The following is a 24,951-nucleotide window of genomic DNA, read 5'->3' as shown; positions in this document are numbered from 1 at the left end:
AGTAAAGTTTGAGGTCTGGCGGGGCAAATCCACCTCTTTCGTTTGCATCCGTTAGTATTTTAAATTTTATTCTGGGCTTCTTGCCCTGCCAGACAAATCTAGAAATATCTTTCTGCCACCTCTTGAAACAATCCATTCTGTCCACAATTTGCAAAGTTTGAAACAAAAACAACATTCTAGGCAATACATTCATTTTTATCGCAGCAATACGGCCCAGCAATGAAAGCTTCAAATTTGACCAAATTTCTAAATCTTTTTTCACTTCAGCCCAACATTTTTCATAGTTATCTTTAAATAAGTTCCCATTTTTTTGCTGTCATGTTAATCCCCAGGTATTTAACTTTCTTAACCACTGTTAAACCTGTCTCATTCTGAAACCTCTCTCTTTCAATCGGTGTTAAATTTTTCTCTAAAACCTTAGTTTTTGACTTGTTCAATTTAAATCCTGCCACTTGACCAAATTCTTGAATCAGTTCTAAAACCCTTTTGGTACTAGATTCTGGCTCCTGTAACGTCAATACTAAGTCATCTGCAAATGCTCTCAATTTGTACTGTTTAGTTCCGACCTGTATACCTTTAACCAACTGGTCCCTTCTAATCATATTCAGCAAAACCTCCAGGACCGAAATAAAAAGAAGTGGGGAAATTGGGCAACCTTGTTGTGTCCCTTTTTCAATTTTAAGTTCTTCCGTCACAACATTATTTACAATTAGTTTAGCCTTTTGTTCTGAATAAATTGCACTTATACCATTCTCAAAACCTTGGCCTACCCCCATACCCTGTAGATCTGAGTGCCAAAGTTTAAGGAGGATATTGACAAGCTGGAATGTGTGCAGAGGAGAGTGATCAATATGAAAAATATTGTCATTTACGCTGCCATTCCACAAAGGTAAAAATAAGGCCAACCTCTCAATACATTTATTTTCTTGATTATTAAGTACAGTGTTTCTCTCATATGTAAGCTTTCTCATTAAGACAGTTTGCAGAGGTTTTCTTAACCAATCATTTATTGGGGCAGGGTCCTTTATTTCCCCATTTTTTGTGCAATGCACTGTTTCCTATTGTTAGCAGTACAGTAATCAGTATCAATGACTTCAGAATGAAGTATCGAAAGGAGAGCTATTTTAGGGTTTCTTGGGAGATCATAGCCTGTACATAAAATTCAGTACTTCTGTCCAGAAAGGCATTATTTAAAAAATAAATAAATCCCTAGACTCATCTAGTCCACCCCCTGCCTTAATTCTGTTACACCTCCAACAATGTATGTTTTGGCCAAAAGTGTTACTAATTCTACATGGAGTTAAGTACCAGTAGAATATTGTCTTAAGATATTTCTCTTTCAGGTTCACGCTAATAAACATTTTTTGGAATATTCTTTAATATCCAGTAGTTCTTATGCATTTGCCAACATCTGATGCTTTGCCCTTCTCTCTCTTTTGCTTCCAAAGGTTGCAGTCTGCAAGAGACCATGTTCTGCCCATTGACTATTACTTCCCACCACAGAAGACATGCTTGATCTGTGGGGACAAAGCTTCTGGGTGCCATTATGGAGCACTCACCTGCGGGAGCTGCAAAGTCTTTTTCAAGAGGGCAGCTGAAGGTAAATCATCTTTTTGTGTGTTTGTGGTGTGTGTGATTGAATGCAAATCAGAAGATGACTGTAGATTTCATTCCCAATGCGCAAATATAGAATGGTGTACCCCTGGCTTGAAAGCAGAACAACAACATGAGCCAATGGTGTGATGAAGCAGCAAAAAAGCTAATTCTATTCTCTGCTGCATCAGCAGAAATCAAGGGAAATAATGGTCCCACCCTATTCTGCCTTAGTCAGACCCTGCTGGGAGTCCTGAATTCAGTTATCATCAGCACAGTTTAAGAAGTACAGTATATTGGCAAGCTAGGATGTGTGTAGAGGAGGGTGATCAGTATGATCAAGGACCTGGAAACCAAGCCCAAAGAGGAACAGTCAAGGGAGTTAGGAATGTTTATCCTGGAGAAGAGAAGGTGGAGAGCTGACATGAGAGCCATCTGAAGGGCTATCACAGGTGAGATGGATCAAGCTTGTTTTTTCTTGATCCAGAAAGTCCTGAACAAATGCATTCAAATTCCAAGAAAGGAGATTTCAACTAAACATCAGGAAGAGCTTTCTTACAGTAAGTGCTGTTCAACAGTGAAACAGATTCCCTCAGAAGGTGGTGGACTCTCCGTCATTTAGGGTTTTGAAACAGAGCCTGGAAGGCCATCTGCCAGGGATTCCTGAGCTGTGGTTAATACATTGCAGGAGTTGCACTGGACTGAGGTCCCTTTCAACTTTACCATTCTTTGACTCTATGATTTCATTGGGTCAAACAGCCCAGATTACATTTTCAAAAATTCTGTCTTTGCCAGCACAAATTACTTTAGAAGATTGCAATCTTAGTTTTTGCCTGCTCAGGGTAAGGACTTCTCATCTTGTCTTTAAAGAGAGTTTTCCCTTGATTCCACCCACCCAGCCCCCCAAAACGGTGCTGCGTTAGGAAGGATAGCGGCAATTTCATTCTCTGTCAGATTTCCACCTTCAAATTGCCACCCTCCAAATCTGGTAAATTCTCCCCCCAAAAAGCTCAACAACTCTGGGCAATCTTCCTCTTCCACCCACCCACCCCATGCATGCTCCTCCTCCCCCAAATGACAATGGGTAGATCGCAGTCTCTTGGGAGTTGGACGTGCCTGGTATAGTGGTTAGACTAGGGTGTGGGACACAGGGCTCAAAACCCCAGTTGGCCATGAAGTTCCCTCGGAGATGCTGCCTCTCAGCCTGAACTACCTCACAGGGTTTTTGTAAGGATTAAATGAGATGCCATTGAGCTCCTTGGAGGAAAATGTGGCGTATAAATGCAATAAATAATAAATTACTAATAACAGCAACAACAACAACAGAAAACAGACTTGGGGAGTTTGCAGGGAAAGAACAATAGGTGGAGAGAGACATTTTCCCACAAGGACTGCATCTCAGTGGTAGAAAACTTACCTGCTTTGCAAGCAGACAGTCTGAGGTAAAATCCCTTATGCATCACCAGGTAGGGCTGGGAATCACCCCTGCCTGAAAGCCTGGAGAGCTGCTGCTAGTCAGAGTAGGCAACACTGGGCTAGATGGACCAGTGGTCTGACTCGGTATAAGGCAACTTCCTATACTATCTACCTCCCATCCTATTTCATTCTGGAAAACAAATTGATTGCACTCCAAGCAAGAACCAGCTGTCACCTCAAAGACCAGGATGTGAAGCTTGCTGCTTCCCTGCACAGTTCAGAGCCCATATATTTGGAAACATAAGTACCTCTGTAAATCAGAGGTGCCCGGCTGGGGTGTTCAGAGGAAACCTACCTAATGCCCATCGTGCTATTTTATCCTAATGTGAACATCCGCTAAGTGCACTGTTTGCTGGCAGTAGTAAGGCATCTGCCATGTTTTTATGATATCATTTAGCAAAGCGGCACGTCTTGGTCCTCCAACCAAAGCACTTGCTTTTGAGGATTCAGCCATGCTGTTCTGTCTGATTTTTTTTTTGGGGGGGGGGTGACCTAAAGAAGATCCGGCTGTGCTGATCTCGACCAGCATCAAAGCAACCAACCTCCATACTACCTTTAGTGACAGCCTTGATAATCGACTTTAGGTCCGAATGTCTACCTTCCCCTTATGCATCATAAGCAACTGTTCAAGAGCAACTGGTCAAAGCTAGAAGAGTACATCTCTGTACTCTCTATACAGCTGTACAGCTCTGCACCCTGAATCTATACAGCTTTATACAGCTGTACGTCTCTGCACCCTGAATCTTGCATAATTCTGGCAGGAAATTTTAATGCCAAAATAGGGCAGATGGATCTTGCACTGTACTCTCATTTTCACGAAAACCCACCTGAACAAGACGAGGCCCATGCTATACTGATTAGACCGTCAAAAGATAAGGGCTGTAAATGATTTCTTAAAATTCAAAAAAAAACCAGAGGCATTCCTTCTGGAAATGGTACAGACCATAGCTGTCAACGTTTCCCTTTTTAAAAAGGGAAATTCCCTTATTCTGAATAGGATTCCTTGCAAGAAAAGGGGAAAGTTGACAGCTATGGTACAGACTGAAGTACCCAAGGGTCAGGAAAAAATATTTATGTATGCCGCTACAGCAGCTCGGATCTTCTTAGCTCCCAAATGGCGGGTGAGTGAGGTTCCTAAAAAGGAGGATTGGCAATTAAAAATGATAGAATATGCAGAGTTAGCAGGTCTAACAAGTAAGATAAGAGAGCAAGAAGATCATGTATATAAAGAGGAGTGGAAAAACTTTGTGGAGTATCTGGAAGATAATTGTAAACAAGTGAAAATGCTAGCAGCATTAAGGTAAAGTCAACAGTATAATATATAATAAAGGAAGAATAAGGGGAGAAAGTGATCTAAATGGATATACAAGAATTTGCAGAAATGGTGGGAAAATTAAAGGAACCAGGGAAGGGGAATGTGAGAGAAATAACCAGGGGTTGAGGTTACTCTGAAACCCCAGCCCAGTCCACTGGGTTTCCCCAGCCACTCTGGGCGGGTTCCAACAAAGATTAAAAATACATTAAAATGTCACACGTTAAAAACTTCCCTGAACACGGCTGCCTTCAGATGTCTTCTAAATGTTAGGTAGTTGTTTATCTCTTTGACATCTGATGGGAGGGCGTTCCACAGGGCGGGCGCCACTACCGAGAAGGCCCTTTGCCTGGTTCCCTGTAGCTTTGCTTCTTGCAATGAGGGAACCGCCAGAAGGCCCTCGGCGCTGGACCTCAGTGTCCGGGCAGAACGATGGGGGTGGAGACGCTTCTTCAGGTATACTGGGCCGAGGCCATTTAGGGCTTTAAAGGTCAACACGAACACTTTGAATTGTGCTCAGAAACGTACTGGGAGCTAGTGTAGTTCTTTCAAGACCGGTGTTATATGGTCTCGGCGGCCGCTCCCAGTCACCAGTCTAGCTGCCGCATTCTGGATTAGTTGTTGTTTCCGGGTCACCTTCAAAGGTAGCCCCATGTAGAGCGCATTGCAGTAGTCCAAGCGGGAGATAACTAGAGCATGCACCACTCTGGTGGGACAGTCTGTGGGCAGGTAGGGTTTCAGCCTGTGTACCAGGTGGAGCTGGTAGACAGCTGCCCTGGGTACAGAATTGACTTGTGCCTCCATGGACAGCTGCGAATCCAAAATGACTCCCAGGCTGCACACCTGGTCCTTCAGGGGCACAGTTACCCCATTGAGGACCAGCGAGTCCTCCACACACACCCGCCCCCTGTCCCCCAAGAACAGTACTTCTGTTTTGTCAGGATTCAACCTCAATCCATTAGCCGCCATCCATCCTCCAACCACCTCCAGGCACTCACACAGGATGTTCACCGCATTCACTGGTTCTGATTTGAAAGAGAGGTAGAGCTGGATCTCATCTGCATATTGATGGACACCCAGTCCAAACCCCCTGGTGATCTCTCCCAGCAGCTGCATGTAGCTGTTAAAAAGCATGGGGGAGAGGACGGAACCCTGAGGCACCCCACAAGTGAGGGTCCAGGGGTCTGAACACTCATCCCCCACCACCACTTTCTGGACACAGCCCGGGAGGAAGGAGCGGAACCACTGTATAAGTGCCCCCAGCTCCCAGCCCCTCTAGATGGCCAAAAGGATGTTATGGCTGATTGTATCAAAGGCCGCTGAGAGATCCAGCAGAACTAGGAAGCAGCTCTCACCTTTGTCCCTAGCCCGCCAGATTTCATCAAGCAGTGTGACCAAGGCAGTTTCAGTCCCATGATGAAGCCTGAATCCCAATTGGAAGGGATCCAAATGGTCCGCATCCTCCAGGCGTGCCTTGAGTTGTTCAGCAACCACCCGCTCAATCACCTTGCCCAAGAATGGAAGATTTGAGACTGGGCGATAGTTGGTCATACTGGCCGGGTCTAAAGATGTTTTTTTAAGAAGCGGTTTAATGACCGCCTCTTTCAGTGGGTCTGGGAATGCTCCCTCACAGATGGAAGCATTCACCACCTCACAGAGCCCATCACCCAGCCCTTCCTGGCTTGCTTTTATTAGCCAGGATGGGCAAGGATCAAGGAGTCAGGTGGTTGGTTTCATGTGTTCAAGCAGCCTGTCCACATCCTCGGGGGTAACGGATTGAAATTGATTCCATGCAACTTGACCAGACAGGGCTCCCGCCCCAGCCCTGCTCCCATGGTGGTGTCTACCTCCTTCTAAATATGAGTGACTTTATCTGCAAAGAACTTTGCAAAATCGTTGCAGGAGATCTTGGGGTCTTTACAAGGCCCCGGTGGTAAAGGTGGTTCCGTTAAATTGCAAGCCACCTGAAAAAGTCTCCTGCTACTATTTTCTGCAGATGCAATAGAGGCGGTGAAGAAAGTCATCTTCGCCATCGCTATCGCCACTTGGTAGGCTCGATGTTGAGATCTAACCCGTGTCCAGTCTGATTCAGAATGAGTTTTCTGCCACCGACGCTCTAGCCGTCTCAGCGATTGTTTCCTTGCCCTCAGCTCTGAAGAAAACCATGGGGCTGTCCGGGCTCCATGCAATCGGAGAGGGCGCTTTGGAGCCAGACAGTCGATAGCCCTGGTTAACTCCGCATTCCAGCGGGCCACCAGGGAATCAGCTGAAATGCCATCAACATGGGATAAAGCATCCCCTACCACTCTCTGGAAACCATTTGGATCCATTAAGTGGCGGGGGCGGACCATACAAATTGGTCCCACCTCCCTGCAGAGGGGAAGGGTCGCGGAGAAGTCCAGTTGCACCAGGAAGTGATCTGACCATGGCACTTCTTTTGTTTCACTTTTACTTAGTGTCAGATCACCCACGTCACTAGAGGTGAACACCAGGTCTAAGGCATGTCCGTGACTATGAGTTGGGCCAAACTTATTCAGGGACAGCCGCATGAAGGCCATGCTTTCCCCGAAGTCCCGAGCAGCCCCTTGTAAGACCTGGGTTGCTGTGTGTAAGAGAAACCTGGTGGACAAGCAGCAGCTAAGACAGGCCCATCTGCTTCATCCAACCAAGTCTCTGTTACACATGCCAGATCAAGTCATGGATGGCAGTGGTCTTATTAATCATTGACCTAGCATTACACAGCAACACCTTCCAGTCATGTGGGTTTCCCTTGTTGATTCCAGTATCCACCTGGTCAAGACCAGACTTGGAGGCAGGGATGGTCTTCAAACAATGACTAAACCTGCCTCCTCGGTAATGACATGGTCTGGTCTTAGCGTAACTCCTCCTCCTACCCGTGATCACTGAGATTGGATGTCCCAGTGCATCCCCCCCGTGGAACTTGCCCACACCAGGGACAGGGAGGCAATAGCAGAACAACCCCGCACTTCCCCAAGAGTTTGTTCCAAATGAGTCCAGCCCCATTCTCTAGGCACTGCCACAGGAGTCCTTTTGTAACTGGGATTGTGAGGGCCTGGGCCAGTTGGAAAAGGCCTTGGAAGGGAGCAGGCCCTGCAGTCCTCACCACAGCCGATGGTCCAAGGCCTCACTGCAACAGGAGTCCTTATGTAGCCCGGATTGTGAGGGCCTGGGCCAGCTGGAAAAGGCCTTGGAAGGGAGCAGGCCCTGCAGTCCTCACCACAGCTGATGGTCCACTGGTCACATATAAAGGGCAAGAGATCAAGGTGGAGAGAGAGTTCCATGGTAGTGAGTGAGCTGGCAACCGAAGCAGCTGTCAAAGCAGGAGCTTGGCTATTGACAGGATTTCGCTTATGCTTTTTCCATCATAGCCGATATGTAGGTTCAAAGCCTTTCTGATATCTGGGGTGGCGTGGTCTTTAAAGAATCCTTTTATGATTACTTCATGCTGGGGATTTTCTGGATCTATCTCCCTCCCCCTCCCCCGGTTTTTATGGCTGATGTAAGTCTGGTGTAGTAGTCTGATGGGTGTTCATTCAGTCCTTGTAGGACAGTCTGGACTTTAGTGCAATTTATGGTGCGTTGCCCAGCAGCTTTTACTCTTTCTAGGATTACCTTTTTGAAGATTTTGATGTACCAAGCCCCTTTTGCGGTATTATAGTCCCAATCAGGCTTGTTGTACAGATTTTGCTGTGAGAGTAAGTCCATGTTTGCCGGTGGTTTATCTTGGAAGTTTGGCTGTAATCGTTGATTGGAGGAATGTCCGTTATCAAAATGAATATCCTAACTAATGTATTATTTCTATTTCAAACCACTCCATTGATCAACAATGTGCACTGCTTTAAAGAATGACAAAAAGACATTTTGAGATTTGTATAGTAGGGGAAGAAGCTGAGGATCAAATATAAAATTTTGATAGATGTTAAAGAAAGAGGTGGATTCCCTTTGCCTGACTTACATTTGTGCTATGTCACTTCCGGTTTTATTGCTGCCATTTGAAGGAGCACAGGAGCAACTCTCCAGAGAGGTCCTGAGCTTTGCAAGGCAAAAAGAGGTTATGCTAGGGCTCCGCGAACCTCGAAACCTGAGGAGGTAAATCCTCGGGGCTGGGGGATCTGGCTGCATTTCAGGCGACTCTCCTGTGTGCATACCAGACCTGTCAGGGCTCGGGGAAGAAGCAGGATTGAAGATGCGAATGCTAGGATCCATTCTAGACCCGCAAAGCAATGCCACAGGCTCCAAAAGGCGAAGCGGTGAAGCATTCTGAGGCATAAGGTTAATCCTGGACTTCAAAAAAAAAAAAAAAAAAAAAAGGAAAGGAAATTGGAATAGAAGCAGAAGAACAAGGAGTTTCCGGAAACGTTTTAAGGATTTTGGGGTTAAGGAAATCCTACCAGACGCTGGCGGAGAAAATGGCGCAGGATAAAAGCATTATGAGTGAACCAGCGAGTCAGAGAATATACTGAGTAAGTAAAAAGGGGAAAGAGTCTCATCACCTCTAGAGGGAAAAGAGACACAGACAAAAGGCAGATAAAACAAACTTATCTGTGGGATATAAGACAATGTTTCAAATGCCCACGGAACTCAGTACACTCGAAAGAAATTTGGAACTTTGTATTCATTGTTGAGGCGCCATTGGAGCATTATTTAGGAAACACTGTTTTGTGCAAGGATTCATTGTGTCTGTATGACTGTTGGAAACACTACAGAGACACTGTTGAAGGCTTTGAACTGTTGAGAGGACAAAGAGGAAAATGCTTGAAATATTGTTTGCACTCTCCTTGTCAACGCCTACAATGTACTCAATCTGAAATTGAGTTTGCAATTATTCCAACCCCTCCCCACGATACTCTTTGCAGTTGCGGTCGAGGAGCTAGAAGTGTTGTACCCCTCCTCTTACCGGCTGTTGCTGTTGGCGACGGGTCCAATTGGGTTTCTGAATGGGAGGTGGAGGACAGAGGAAACAAAGAAGAGCATAGAGAAGGAGGCGTCCACCATCTTATTACAATTAAGGAAAAAAGAAGAACTTTATGGGGTTTAGATGAGAAAACTGGGGGAACGTAAGGGGTGGATATAATTGGACTGTAATTTGATAGGCATTGAGTATATACTGGGTATTTGATTATATATCTGACTTGAATAGGTGTAATTATCCCTCAAGAAAGGAAATTTAAGATAATCAGTATAGACGATAAAAAAGAAAGTAAGGGAGACAGAGACACCCTCTGGTGGAAGGGGGAACAGCAGAGAATATAAATTTACTGAAGGTTATTGGCAAACAGGATATAAGACCCCCCAGAAGATTTACGAAATAGCACCTTAAAATGAATAATTACCTTAAAGAAACATGAGTAAGGCAGCAAAAATAACAACACCAGGAGAGAGAAGGACATCTAAAGCTGAAATAGAAGGGGAGGGAGACTTTGCAAAAATACTAGCAGAGATAAGAGAGATCAGGAGAGAAGTAAAGGAAAGTGAAAAGAATATTGGGGATAAGATAGAGGAAGTGGCAACAGATTTATCGGGACAAATGAAGGAATTGAAAGTAAAAATACAAACAGTGGAAGAACAATCGAAATGAATGCAGAAAGAAATAAGGGAAAATAAAAAAGGAGAGAAAATGAAAGGGCAAATAGAAGAACTTAAACGTACAAGAGAATGCATTAGACAATCTAGCCTTTCCATGAAATGAATAAAAAAGCACAGAATTTGAAATTTTGAGGCCTTCCAGAGATGGAGGGAGAGAACGTGAGAGATAGGCTAATTACAGGAATTGTGAAATTGTTAGAAATGAAGGAGGAGGACTTAGACTATATGGTGACTAATATATTTAGAATAAAAGTCACCTCCTTACAAGCAAGACAAAAAATACCCAGGAGACTGTTTAGCAATTTTCAGTCCAACAGAAATGAGAAATACTATTTTGAGAAAAACAACTGATTATAGATGGGAAAACAATTGTGGTGTTTAAGGACATCCCAAATCGTTTCTTGCATGTCAGGGAACTGCCATCGGCTCAGGGGTGAGAGGGGGAAAGCCGGATGGATTACAGAGAGCCTCCAAGGCCCGTGGGAAGCAGCACCTCCTCAGCGGAGGAGAGTAGCCACGCCTCCAGCGGAGAGGAGCTGCAGGGCTCAGGGGAGGCGAGGTGGTGCCAGGTCACCTTGCCTGAGCAAAGCGGGGAGGAGAGAGGTCCTCCGTTACCCACGCCTTCCTTGCGCAGTAGGCTTCCGTGCAGAGAGGGGAGGCGCAGACTGGGCGTCAATAAACTACTCTGCTGGGGAAGGTTTAAGGACCACCCACTCTCAGATTCTGCCAGTGAATGAGCAAGACACAGAATAGAGGCGCTCTATATCCCAAAGGTTTTTATCACCAATAAGAAAGCTTTAAAACAGACTATTGAAGCATATTGCCTGATTGCTCTCGCGCAACCAACCTATACCTCTTACATTGCGCAAGCAAAATGCATATAAGGAATTGACTAAAAAATTAAATGCCAACAAAATAAGGTTTTGATGGGAATATCCAGAAGGTGTGTCATTTTATTATAAAGACAAGAATTTTAAAATTAAGACAGTACAAGAAATGCAGAAGTTTGGGAGAAGATATAAGGAGCTGGAAAAGATAGAAGGAGGTGAACAGGAAAGTGAAGAGGACAAACAAGAACAAGAGGGAGGAGAGGGAGATATTTAAATTCAAATAATAAAAATAAAAATATATTTAATCAAATAAATCAAAATGACAATTTAATATCATGGAATGTTAATGGCATGAATAATAAAGCCAAAAGGAATAAAATTAGACATGAATTAATAAAAAAGAATGTAGACATAATCTGTTTGCAAGAAACACACATAACACGGAAACATAATAGAGTTTTAAGGAATAAAAAACTGGGGAATGAATTTATCTCTTCTGATGTGCAAAAAAACAGAGGAGTGGTTGTATATGTTAAAAATAAATACAATGCACAACAAATATTTAAAGAGAACAAAGAAAGAATAATAGGAGTACAGGTACAAACAGAAGGAGAAAATTTAATTTTAGTGGGGGTATATGCACCAAACGAAAGGAAAGCAAACTTTTACAAAAAACTAGAGGAAATATTGACAGACTATATAGATTATAAGACCATATTGATGGGGGACTTCAATGGGGTAATCTCCATAGAAATGGATAGATCAATAAGAAGAACCAAAACAGACCAAGGAAAACTGCCGAACTCTTTTTTATCTCTAACAAAGAATAATGAACTAGTAGATATATGGAGGTTGAAAACTCCATTAACAAAACAATTCACATGATATTCAGAACCAAATCAAAGCTCGAGCTGGATAGACTGCAAACATTTCCCATCTTCCTTAAATACTCCATTTTCCTGATATCTTATTCTATTAGTAAAATTTGCTAATTCTACACATTCCATCAATTTCATCTGCAACTCCTCCTTTGTTGGTATTGTTCTCTTTCCATTTCTGAGCATATACGATTTGGGCTCCCGTAATTGTGTAGAGAAATAATTTCTTTTGATCTGTGGGAAACTCAGTTCCTAATATTCCTAATAGGAAGCTTGTTGGCCTTTTTATAAAAGTCATCTTAAACATTTTTTTCCCTTTCCTTGTATATCATCTCCCATAAATCCTTTGCAAATTTACATGTCCACCACATATGGTAAAAAGTACCCTCCATTTCTTGACACTTCCAAACAGGTACCTGTCTCTGATTTATACATTTTTGCTAATTTACTTGGTGTTAGGTACCATCTATATATCATCTTCATAAAATTTTCTTTCATTGTATAACAAGCTGTAAATTTTAAATCTCTTTTCCACAATTCCCCCCCCCCCTCAATTCTGTTATGCCCTATATCTCTTGCCCAATGTATCATAGCAGACTTGACCATCTCGTCCTTTGTCTGCCACTCCAACAATAGTTTATACTTTCTAGAAATAAATTTTCCTGATGATTCTATAAGTTCCCTTTCAAATTGTGAACTTTTGATCATAAACCCATTATTCTTATCTAGTTTAAACATGCCATTTACTTGATGATATTGTAACCAGTCCGTCACCGCATATCTAACACCTTCTAGCTTCTTCAGTCTTATCTCTTGACCGGAACAGACCAATAACTCTCTATATGTTGTCCATTGACAGTCCATGTTCCGTCTCCTCAAGGCTACTGCATCCACGGGTGAGAGCCAAAGTGGTTTTTTCTTTTCAAGCAAGTTTTTATATTTATCCCGTTGTCAGGATGCTGTCAGTGGCTCCTAGTTGGTTGCCCAGGAAATTATAAAGACAAGGAAAAGTTTCTTACAGTTCTTTCTTATTTCAATCTTTACAGAGGGAGGCTATAGAACCCAGCCTCTTGGATAATGGCATTGTCCAGAGTGAATCTCCACATCCGTCTCTCCCACTTCCTCATTCGTCATTCTCATCATCTCCTCTATGGGTGCTGCTATGTGCCCTCTGTCTTTGAGCTTTTTGCTCTCCTACTTTTAAGGCTTGCCGAGTTCTGGGAGATGGAGGGTCTGGAATGCTTTCTAATGACAATGTGTTAGCCAGGTGTTGTTCTGGCTCTCCCATGATTTCCCAACTTTCCCCTCATCTGACATTTCTATGGCGCCTCTGACATTTCTATGGCAACAACACCTAAAGAACTCTATGTTGCTGACAATCTGGAGAAATCCAGCACCCAATCTATAGCTGGACCTTTGCCTAATGTTCCAAAAATTTATGAGAATGATCAACCTTCTTTACTGTACTCCTGGCGAGACAGGATGGACAGAGCTTCCGAATTCGAAGCTGGCTCTTTGTTGGCCAGCGATCCCCATTTTATAGCACATGCCTCATTAATACTCCCACAGCCACAGATAGAATCAACAGTCCTCCAATCAACCCAGGAGGAAGAGAGGGATTGACAGCTAACTAAACACTGTGGGACCGCCCTCCCCACTTGGGGTGGGGTTGGTTGGGTTTTATCTTCTAGGGAAACTTACCCTATCGAACTTTCACCTCTTCCCCATACCATTTTGACCCAGGAGTCCTGGCCCAGGGATGACTTGTTAGTGAGGGGATGTTACCCCTCTATTGGGGAGGCTATATGGGATCTGGGATTCCCACTATTGAAGGGCTAGGGAAGAATGGTGGTGGGACTAGATATCACTATCAGCGAAGGGTTTTGAGATGTAGTGATGCTCGAACCCCTTCCAATCTACACTCCATCCCAAGGGACGAGGGTAGGGCGAGCAGGGATTAGCCACCTCTGTCATTGGTGTTGTGCAATGCCAGGTCCATAGGCAATAAAACCGCCACCATGCGTAACTTTTTTGTCTCGCAAGGGATTGACCTGGCTTGCATGATGGAGAAGGCGAAGTAGTCTCCCTACATGAGATAACACCTCCAGGTTTCTCTGTCCTCTGTGGGTCAGGGGGGAGGAGTAGCGTTGTTAATCCGGGAGGATTTCTCTTTCAGAGCTCTCCTGATAGATTCCGTCAGGCCTTGCGGGACCCTGCTCCTCCTGGCGACTCATTAGATGACCTTTACGAGGACTGGAATAACCGGCTCTTGGTGGCCATCGATGAGATCGCGCCTAAGCGCCCTCTGCGACCCCATCGAAACCGGGGCCCTTGGTTTACACTGAGGAGCTCCGGAAAATGAAGCGGGATCTCAGATGGCTAGAGCGAGTATGGTGACGGACTCGTGACGGAGCTTCAAGAACATCTTACAGGACGCTTATGAAAGCCTATGAGATGGCTATGAAAGCTGCTAAGAGATCCTACTTTGCAGCTTCCATTGCATCTGCTAGCTCTCCCCCGGCACAACTTTTTAGAATAATTAGGTCGATAACGTCCTTAGGAGGACAACCAAATTTAAGCACAAATTCGACTCACAGCTGTGAGTGGGGGGAGGAGCCAAGAGACATTTGCGAGCTTTTTTGCGGAGAAAGTCCTGTTGCTCTGCTGTGGCCTCCCTGCCAATTTAGATACAGTGACAGAACTGGAGGCCCCCTTGACTGTCTTCGGGTCCAGTGTTGGACCATTTTGATCGGATACTCCCTGCTGATGTGGATAGATTCCTCTAAGCTGGTAGGCCCACCACCTGCCTCCTCGATCCGTACCCGTCTTGGCTGATTAGGGCGTGCCCAGATGTCGTGCGGACCCCCCGGTTGAAATTATCAATTTGTCCCTTGGCACGGGGACATTCCCAGGGGAGCTGAAGGAAGCAGTGGTGTGTCCGCTCTTAAAGAAAACTTCACTAGATCCTTTAGATCTATCCAATTACACCCAGTTTCAAATCTTCCATATCTGGGTAAGGTAATTGAGAGAGCAGTTGCTGGACAGCTTGGTAGGTTTCTGGAGGGAACATTGGCTTTAGATCCATTCCAGTCCGGGTTCCATCCTGGTTTCGGGACCGAGACGGCTCTGGTCACCCTAACAGATGATCTCCGTAGACAACTGGATTGAGGTGGGTCGGGACTGCTGATTCTCTTAAATTTGTCAGCAGCCTTCGACATGGTCGATCATGATCTGGACCACTCCCTCGCCGACGTGGGGATACAGGGCATAGCCCGTAAATGCCTGTGCTCTTTTATCTCTGGTCAGGGACAGAGGGTGGCGCTAGGGAGGGAGATGTCATCGTGTCACTCCTTGGTGTGTGGAGTGCCGCAGGGCGCAATCCTCTCCCCGATGCTCTTTAACATCTTTATGCGCCCCCTTGCCCAGATTGTCTGGAGCTTTGGGCTGGGTTGTTACCAATATGCTGATGACACTCAGCTCTATCTGCTGATGGATGGCCATACCGACTCGGCCCCAGACACACTGACCAGTTGCTTGGAAGCTGTGGCTGGATGGTTTCATGGGAGCCGATTGAAATTGAATCCTTCGAAGACAGAGGTCCTCTGGCTGGGTCGGGATGGTATGGGGATGAGGGACCAACTCTCTTCTCTTGTGGGGGCCCAATTAGTGCCATTGCCTTCCGTTAAGAGTTTGGGTGTAATCCTTGACACCTCCCTTTCCATGGAGATGTAGGTTACAGCAACAGCCAAGGTGACATTTTTCCACCTTCGCCGGATCAAGCAGTTGGTCCCTTACCTTTCCTGCCCCGATCTGGCCACAGTGATCCATGTGACGGTCACCTCCAGGCTTGACTACTGTAATTCGCTCTACACGGGGTTGCCCTTGAAGCTGTCCCAGAAACTCCAGCCGGTGCAGAATGCTGCAGCAAGGCTCCTCACGGGGTCTCTGCCATGGGAGCATATTCACCCAGTGCTTTTCCAGCTGCACTGGCTCCCGGTGGAGTACAGGGTCAGATTTAAGGTGCTGGTTTTGACCTTTAAAGCCCTTCACGGCCTAGGACCCTCGTACCTACGGGACCGCCTTTCCCGGTATGCCCCACGGAGGACCTTAAGGTCCATAAATAGCAACACCCTAGAGATCCCAGGCCCTAAGGAAGTTAGATTAGCCTCAACCAGAGCCAGGGCCTTTTCAATACTGGCTCTGGCCTGGTGGAACGCTCTGTCTCATGAGACCAGGGCCCTGCGGGATCTGATTTCTTTCCGCAGGGCCTGTAAGAAAGAGTTGTTCCGCCTGGCCTTTGGCTTAGAATCAGTTTGATTCCATCCCCCTCTTTCTTTTTTCCTTTCTCCTCCTGTGGTGAGGCTGTATTTTAATGTTTTAATGTTGTAGTTTAATCTTGTTTTTTAAGTTGTATTTTAAACAACTTGTTTTTATTATTGGTTGTTAGCCGCCCTGAGCCCGGTCTTGGCTGGGGAGGGCGGGGTATAAATAAAATATTATTATTATCATCATCATCATCATCATCATCTCCCTTTGAGCTGCGCCCTCCCTCAAACCCCTGTTGAAAACCTATACTGTCTTCCTCTTCCTCCTCCCTGGAAGGGTCAGGATGGGGAGGCGGTCTCCACCATTCCTCCTCTGCCCAGTCCCTGACACCCATACTCTATACAAATTATTCCTGACTACATGGTTCGAAAAACTGTTTTAGGTTTACCATACCATAAACACACATGCCAAGCAAACTTGATATTATGACCTTCAAGATACGAAATATGTGCATTATTCAGTGTTATCCACTTCTTTAACCAACACAGACAGCTTCATAGTACAATTAAAAAAAAAATCTTTATTGGTTTTTAAGTTACATACTCCACATACACATATTGTATTACATTTTACATTTATACAGTGGTACCTCGGGTTACATACGCTTCAGGTTACATACGCTTCAGGTTACAGACTCCACTAACCCAGAAATAGTACCTCGGGTTAAGAACTTTGCTTCAGGATGAGAACAGAAATCGTGCTCCGGCGGCGCGGAGCTAAAGTGGTGCTTCAGGTTAAGAACAGTTTCAGGTTAAGAACGGACCTCTGGAACGAATTAAGTACTTAACCCAAGGTACCACTGTACTTGCTCTTGAGAGCTGACGTCCGTCCTTTCTTCTTCTGGCTTTTTTGTATCGCATCTGACTTTTTCACATTGTCTTTATCCATTTTGCATATTGTTCTTCTTCTTCCATATTTGTCCATATTTATCCATAGAGTATTTGTACACAAATCAATCCTTCTATTTACACAGTTCTTGTTGCCTATATTCATTTGCAACTACTATTAGTTACATTAGTCATGTTATACATTTTGCTTCTTATTAATTTTATTATCTGGTAAATTTCTTTGTATTTCACGTTATGAGGTTTATTTCAGTTCTACTGGTTTCATTATTTCACCTTATCTTTCCTATATACAACATAAATTTTTCCCATTCTTTTTGAAATATTTCATCGTCCTGTTGTCTAATTTTCACCGTTAATTTAGCTAATTCTGCATATTCCATTACCTTCTGTCACCATTGTTCTACTGTTGGTAATTGCTGTTGTTTCCAGACCTGGGCTAATAATAACCTTGCCGCTGTTGTTGCGTATAAGAACATTCTGATCATTCTTAACAATATCTTCTCCTGCCATTCCCAACAAGAATGCCTTTGGCTTTTTCAAAAACGTATATCTAAAGATCTTCTTTAGTTCATTGTATGTTTTCCCAGGAGGTTTTCACCTTGTCGCATGACCACCACATGTGACAGAAATTACTTTCTTTCACCCCACATTTCCAGCAATTCTTGTTTCCTGATTTATACATCCTTGTCAGTTAAATCGGAGTGAGGTACCATCTACCGTATTTTTTGCTCTATAGGACGCACCGGACCACAAGACGCACCTAGTTTTTAGAGGGGGAAATCAAGAGGAAAAAAATTATTCTCCCCCCCCAGCCCCAAAGAGCAAAGAAGCCAAGACAGCCAGCGGGATCCATCTGCCATAGCCGCACAACCTCTCCAGCCGGGAGCTAAACCTCTCCAGCGCGGCTAAAGAAGCATGGCTAAAGAGGAAGCCAAGGCAGTGAGCGTGATCCATCCCACTCGCTGCCTTGACTTCTTTAGCCTTGCGCAGCCTCTCCCGGCAATTCCCCCACCTCCTGCAAAAGCCCACAGGAGCCATGCACCCTTTAAGGAGCATGTGGCTCCTGCGGGCTTTTCTATGAGGAGGGAGAAGGGACTGATGCGGCCCCTCTTGGGGGCTTTTCCTGCCTGCCTCCCCCCTGCATTCGCTCCATAGGACGCACAGACGTTCCCCCTTAGTTTTTAAGAGGGAAAAAGTGTGTCCTATGAAGCGAAAAATACGGTATACATCATTTTTAACAGATTTTCTTTCAACAATGTACATGCTGTAAATTTTAGCCCAGTGTTCCATAATTTTGATCACTTTTCATACTCAATGTTATGGCCGACATCCATTGCCCATTTAATCATAACACTCTTGATTTCTTCATCTTTTGTGTGCCATTCTAATAGAAACTCATAAACCTTAGACAATATTTTGGTGTTATTTTGTATTACTGCAGTTTCTAATATTGATCTTGTTTGTTCAAAACCTCTTGCCTTTTTATCTTTTGAGAAGATGTCATTCATTTGGTGGTACTCCATCCAACTTGATAATTTATCTTTTAGTTCCTCATACGGCCTGATCTTAATTACGTTATTTTCTTCCTGCAGCATGTCTCTGTACGTTAGCCATTCTCCTTTCATATTTAATTTTTTCACTGAGAAGACTTCTTGGGGTGACAGCCACCATGGTGTTTTCCTTTCAAACCACTCTTTATACCTCCTCCAAATAGCGATTGTCAGGGGTTCAGGAGCAGAGGCAAGGGCAAGGGAGGAAACAGAGAGCGAGGGGGAGGAGGCAGAAGAAAAGATGAGTGATGACGACGACCCGAGATCTCCGAGTCTTTCCAGTGAATCAGAAGATTCACAGAAAGGAGCACCAGTGGCCAGGGCAAGGGGGGAGCCTAGGGGGACACCCCAGGAAGATAGAGCCAGAGGGGACTCAGAGGGGAGCAGTTGGAAATCGGGACCAGCGTCACCGCCAGAGAGCAGGGAAGAGGAAGGGCGCCAGGGATCAAGCGCTGGCAGCTCACAACAGGGGGGAGGGCACGAGTCAGGAGTGGCCACACCTCCATCGGGGAGCGAAGAAACGGTCAGACGGAAGGTGGAAGATTGGGCGCGCGCGACAAGTTCAAATGCACAGGAAGGTGGCGCAGTAGGCAGCCCGGAAAGGGAGCCAGGTCCTAAAGCCCGCCGAAAGGAGGGAGAAGAGTCAGGGGGGTCAGCGTCAGCGTCAGAGGAATCCCGGAAGGAAGAGACCCCGGGGGGCAGAGGGACCCAGAGAAGAACAGTCAGGCGGAAAAGGTGGAGCAAGGCTAGGATATTAAGTTGGTGTACAAGGGGCGGAGACTCAGATGGAGCTTCGCCGATCTAACCATTAGACGTAGGGTTGCACGCAGCAGCTTGAGAATGGAAACTGTAACTCAATAAAGACTTTTATTTAATGATCGCTGGCTAGCGTGATCCTCTGTGAGCTAGGATCTGGAAGCAACTCTGACAGTAAGCTCCATCCCTTAAATTGTGGGCATCTACAGCCTCGCGGAGAGGAGAGAAAGCGGGTGCCTACTAGCGAGCTCACGAACGGCAGACAACATGACGGCCGAACAGCAGATAGTGGAACTCAGAGAAGCAGTGTCGCGCCTGAATGCCGAGGCTCTTGCATCCAGGAAGAGAGAGGAGGACGCAGCTGCCGCCTACAGGGATCTCCAGGTCAGGTTGGAAGTGCTTACGAAGCAAGGGCAACTGACACCCAAACCGGAGGGAATTGGGTTGGGGAGACGAACAGGCGGTTTGGTCTCTCACTTCGATGGGAATTTGCAACAGTACCCCAACTTTAGAGCAGATGTAATGTGTGCACTGCAACTGCTGAACAAAGACTTTAGAGATGAGCAAGAGAAGGTGGGATTCATCATGTCCCATTTGCATGGAGATGCTAAAGCATGGCTGCGCAATTTGTGGAGAGATAAGGATCCGGCGCTCCAAAATGCGGATGCCTTTATTAAAGCGATGGATGGGTGCTTTTTGTCAAGCATTGACGTGGATCTTGCTCGGCAGCAGATACATGGACTGAAGCAAGGGAGGGCCAGCGTAAGGCAGTACCATGCCCGCTTTTTCGCTTTGGTCAGTGCTCTGGAATGGGACAGAGATTCGGCTCCTGTAAGAGACCTGTTTTGGGAGGGATTGCACGGCTCGGTTAAAGATGAAATTGCGAGGGGGGAGAGACCCCGGACCACGCAGGAGATCGTTCAGAGGGCGCTGGCGGTGGGGGTGCGGCTGGAAGGACGTCCGTGGAGCAGTGGCGAAGGGCGTGGAGGGCGCGAACCAGCCAGGGGCTCCTCCTTCCTTCCCAGAGAAGCAGCGCGTGCGCAATCCACGCCTCCGCCAGGAGGAGGAGCGGAACCTATGGAGGTTGGAGGTGCAAGGGCTCAGTCAGCAGCCAGAGCCCTAGCACCGGCAGCAGTGAAAGCGAAGCCTCCTAGAGGGAACAGGAAGTGTTACATCTGCGATGATCCACAGCATATGGCGAAAGAGTGTCCCCAGAGGCTCCACAAGCACACTGCAGCCTCAGCAATGGTAACTGCAGCAACGCAGCAAGGACAACCACAGCAGGGAAACGACGGAGTCTGGTTGGAGGAAGAGGCACTGGGGCCCAGCCAGACGTGTCAGTGAAGCAGTCCCCAGAGATTTTACAGCCCATGGACCCCCTCCCGCCCAAACCGGTAGTGAGGCTCACCGCGTCGCTCCAGCTGCCCAATGGAATCACCATGGACGTGCCAATCACCATTGACTCCGGAAGCAATGCGGACTTTATAGGGCAGGACTTTGTCGACCGGCACGCTATACAGTTGCTGCCTGCCACGCTGCCCCTGCAGGTTGTCACGGTGGATGGCAGGGAGCTGCTAGGGGGGCAAGTGGTGAAGCAGACGCCACCAATGGTGATGCGACTTGGGAATCACAGGGAAATCATCAGCTTCAATGTCACTCAACTATCGGACACGCCCATTGTATTGGGCATGAGTTGGCTGGACAAGCACAGCCCGACGCTGGCTTGGTACCAGAGGCAGCTGACCTTCGGCTCTTCCTTTTGCGCTGAACACTGCATCGTGCCCAGGCAGGAAGGAGGGGAAGAGGAGTCACAGCTGCAGCTAGGCACGCTGCAAGCGGTTCCCCACAAGTACGCGGAATTTTTGGAGGTTTTCTGCGAGAAGGAGGCAGACAGGCTACCCCCCCACAGACCATATGACTGCAAAATTGACCTGCTGCCGGGGGCGGCGCTGCCCAAAGGGAAGCTGTATTCCATGTCTGAGGACGAACTGCAGGAACTCAAAGAGTTCATAGATCATAATTTGGAGCGCGGTTTCATCCGAGAGTCCAAGGCAGCGGGGGGCAGTCCGGTATTCTTTGTTAAGAAGCGGGACACGCCCCAAAAAAGACTTGTAGTGGACTTTCGCATCTTGAACAGTGTGACCAAGCCATCGGACTTCCCCATGCCCCGAATCGACGACCTCCTCGCAAAGGTACGGAAGGGCAGAGTGTTCACCAAGTTGGACCTGCGAGGGGCATACAACCTCATTCGCATGCGGGAAGGAGATGAGTGGAAGACAGCCATGTTCACGCCCCTGGGCACCTACGAATATAGAGTTATGCCTTTTGGATTGCAAAATGGCTCCCACGTTTTTCAAGCTTTCATGCATCACGTGTTGGCGGGGCTCCTCTACAAGACGTGCGTCTGTTTCTTGGATGACATCCTGATCTTTTCGGAATCGCAGCAGGAGCATGACAGACACGTCAAGGAAGTGCTGAGCAGGCTACAGCAACATAGGCTTTACGCCAAGCTGGAGAAGTGCCAATTCGACGTGACGGAGGTGGATTTCCTGGGCTACAAGTTGTCTGATAAAGGGCTCGCCATGGACAGCGCCAAGGTCCGAGCAGTGTTGGATTGGAAAAGCCCACGCAACCGGAAGGAGGTCCAACGGTTTGTCGGCTTCGCGAACTTCTATCGCAAGTTTATCAAAGGCTTTGCGATGCAGACAGCGGCCATCACGGACACGCTCAGCTCCAAGAAAAAGAAGTTCATCTGGACAGAGCAGGCGGAGCAGTCCTTTCAGGCACTCAAGCGTCTCTTCGCATCGGAAGAGCAGCTGCTTCATGTCAACCCCAGCAGGCCGATGAGGGTGGAGACAGACGCTTCGGACAGAGCCGTGGGAGCAGTCCTGCTGCAGAAAGACCCGCAGGGGGTTTGGAGGCCGGGAGCGTTTTATTCAAGGAAGCTCAGCAAGTCCGAACAGAACTACACCATCTGGGACAGGGAGTTGCTGGCCATTCATGCAGCGTTCAAAGCGTGGAGGCACTTCCTGATCGGCGCCAAGCACACGGTGCAGGTCTGCACGGACCACAAGAATCTAGAGCACTGGCGCACGGCACAGTTCCTGAACCAGAGGCAGATACGTTGGGCTGAGTCTTTGCGAATTTCGACTTCCGAATAGAATATGTCCCGGGGGACACCAACATCATGGCGGATGCTCTCTCCCGTAAGCCACAGTATCTGGAGGAGGCAACGCCAGCGGCCGCCATGCACATCTTCGCACCGACAGTGTGGGCGTGCGCGGCGGCAACAGTTGACCTGGATGCGGTGCGACGAGCGTTGCAGGATGACTCCTTCGCGCAAGCAAAGATGGCAGAGGTGCACAGGGGCACGGCAGCGACCGACGAGTTCCAGCTGCGAGATGGTTTGCTCATCCGTAAAGGGGCCATCTACGTGCCGGGAGACGAACTTCGCGCCAAGGTACTGCAGCAGCTGCACGACGCGCCCACTGCCGGGCACTTTGGCAAGGAGAAGACGGTGGAATTAGTAGCCAGAGACTTCTGGTGGCCCGGAATGAGAGGGGAAGTCGCGGACTACGTGGCGAGGTGTGACACCTGCCAGAGGGCCAAACCAGTGCACAGACCGCCGGCCGGACTGCTGGAACCGCTGCAAACTCCGTTCGAACCATGGGAGAGAGTGGCCCTGGACTTTGTCACGGATCTGCCCAGCTCGAGGGGCAAGACGGCTGTGCTGGTGGTGGTGGACTTGTTCTCCAAGATGGCACATTTCATTCCGTGTGCGAAGGTGGCCACGGCGGAACACACCGCCAAACTGTTCATAGACCACGTGTTCAAGGTTCACGGTCTGCCGCGGTCTATTCTGTCCGACCGAGGGCGACAGTTCATCTTGAACTTCTGGCAGAGGCTGATGGGCTTCCTGAACGTCAAGATCAACCTGGCGTCGGCTAGACACCCGCAGACCAACGGGCAAGCGGAGCGGGTCAATGCCATCATGCAGCAGTACCTGAGATGTTATGCGAATCAACAGCCTGCGACGTGGGTGGATTACCTGCCTCTCGCCGAGTTCGCCTACAACAACACGAAGCACGTGTCCACGGGGGTCACGCCGTTCTTCGCCAACAACGGGAGGCACCCCAGAACCTTCCCGGGACTGGAAAGAATGGGGGAGGGGGAGCCGCAGACAGCAGATGCGTTCGCGTCGGAGTTGCAGGAGGTCCACGATCAGCTGCGGCGGCACCTGGAGCTGGCTAAACACGCATACAAGGTACAAGCGGACAAACACAGAAGGGTTGGCGAAGAGATCCATGTGGGAGACTGGGTCTGGTTAGCAGCCCACGCAGTGCCGGCCAGGTCGTTGGCGAAGAAGAAACTAGGGCATAAACAACTGGGGCCCTACCAAGTCGAAGAACAGGTCAACCCGGTGGCTTTCAGGCTGGCTCTTCCGGAGGGTTCCAGAATGCATCCGGTGTTCCACAGATCGGTGCTCACTCCCTACAAGGCACCTCACAGGTTTCAGGAACCAGGAACGGCACCGGGTCCGCTCCGAGAGAGAACTGGGCAAGGGGGAGTGGCACAGGAGGAGCGCATCAACGAAGACACGGAGATTTTGGACTCCAGATGGGGGGAAGAGGGGGTAGAATACCTTCTCGCCAAGGAGGGCACCCCGGCCAGTGCCAACAGCTGGGTGCCGGGCTACGCTTTAGACGAACCTCTGCTCAAAGAAGAGTTTCATGCCCTCTTCCCACATAGGCCAATGCCAGCAGACTTTTTCGACGACTGGCTTTTCACGCCCACGCTTTCAGCCAGCACGTTCCGGGGGTTCGACTCGGACGAGGAACCGACACGAGACGCCCGTTCCCCGGAGGGGTCACCCTCGGGATCTGCTTCAGAACCCTCGTATTGGTGGGATGATCACCAGAAGGTGGCTGGAGGGTCCAGGACGAGCAACGTCTCCAGAAGGCAACGAGGGAGAGACGGACATGGACGTTTTCGGGGACGACCCGGGTTTCGAGCACGGCGGCACAGAGATGGAAGCGGAGGTGACCGTCGTCAACGAGAGCAGGGAGGAAGAACCGGAAGACTTCGGATGGCGGCCCGCCACGGGAAGCGAACTGTATCCGACATTCGTCCCCCTGACACAGCAGCACCCAGATCCCGCACCGGAAGGAGGGGAGGGGGGAAGAGGGGGCTTCGAGGGGGGGATGGATGTCAGGGGTTCAGGAGCAGAGGCAAGGGCAAGGGAGGAAACAGAGAGCGAGGGGGAGGAGGCAGAAGAAAAGATGAGTGATGACGACGACCCGAGATCTCCGAGTCTTTCCAGTGAATCAGAAGATTCACAGAAAGGAGCACCAGTGGCCAGGGCAAGGGGGGAGCCTAGGGGGACACCCCAGGAAGATAGAGCCAGAGGGGACTCAGAGGGGAGCAGTTGGAAATCGGGACCAGCGTCACCGCCAGAGAGCAGGGAAGAGGAAGGGCGCCAGGGATCAAGCGCTGGCAGCTCACAACAGGGGGGAGGGCACGAGTCAGGAGTGGCCACACCTCCATCGGGGAGCGAAGAAACGGTCAGACGGAAGGTGGAAGATTGGGCGCGCGCGACAAGTTCAAATGCACAGGAAGGTGGCGCAGTAGGCAGCCCGGAAAGGGAGCCAGGTCCTAAAGCCCGCCGAAAGGAGGGAGAAGAGTCAGGGGGGTCAGCGTCAGCGTCAGAGGAATCCCGGAAGGAAGAGACCCCAGGGGGCAGAGGGACCCAGAGAAGAACAGTCAGGCGGAAAAGGT

General features: G+C 47.9%; 1 protein-coding gene across 1 annotated transcript in view; it reads left to right on the top strand.

The window, feature by feature from the left end:
* The window catches only part of LOC308467736 (androgen receptor-like), a 439,420-nt gene that overhangs the window by 119,318 nt on the left and 295,151 nt on the right, over positions 1-24,951 (top strand). Inside the window, 1 exon segment of the mRNA XM_080989431.1 lies at positions 1,449-1,600. Coding sequence (XP_080845557.1) covers positions 1,449-1,600 — 152 coding nt within the window.

The sequence above is a fragment of the Podarcis pityusensis genome (assembly GCF_964106645.2).
Source record: "Podarcis pityusensis genome assembly, chromosome: W".
Lineage (NCBI taxonomy): Eukaryota > Metazoa > Chordata > Lepidosauria > Squamata > Lacertidae > Podarcis > Podarcis pityusensis.
Note: the sequence above shows the minus strand (reverse complement) of the source record. Positions and strands in the feature narration are given on the sequence as shown.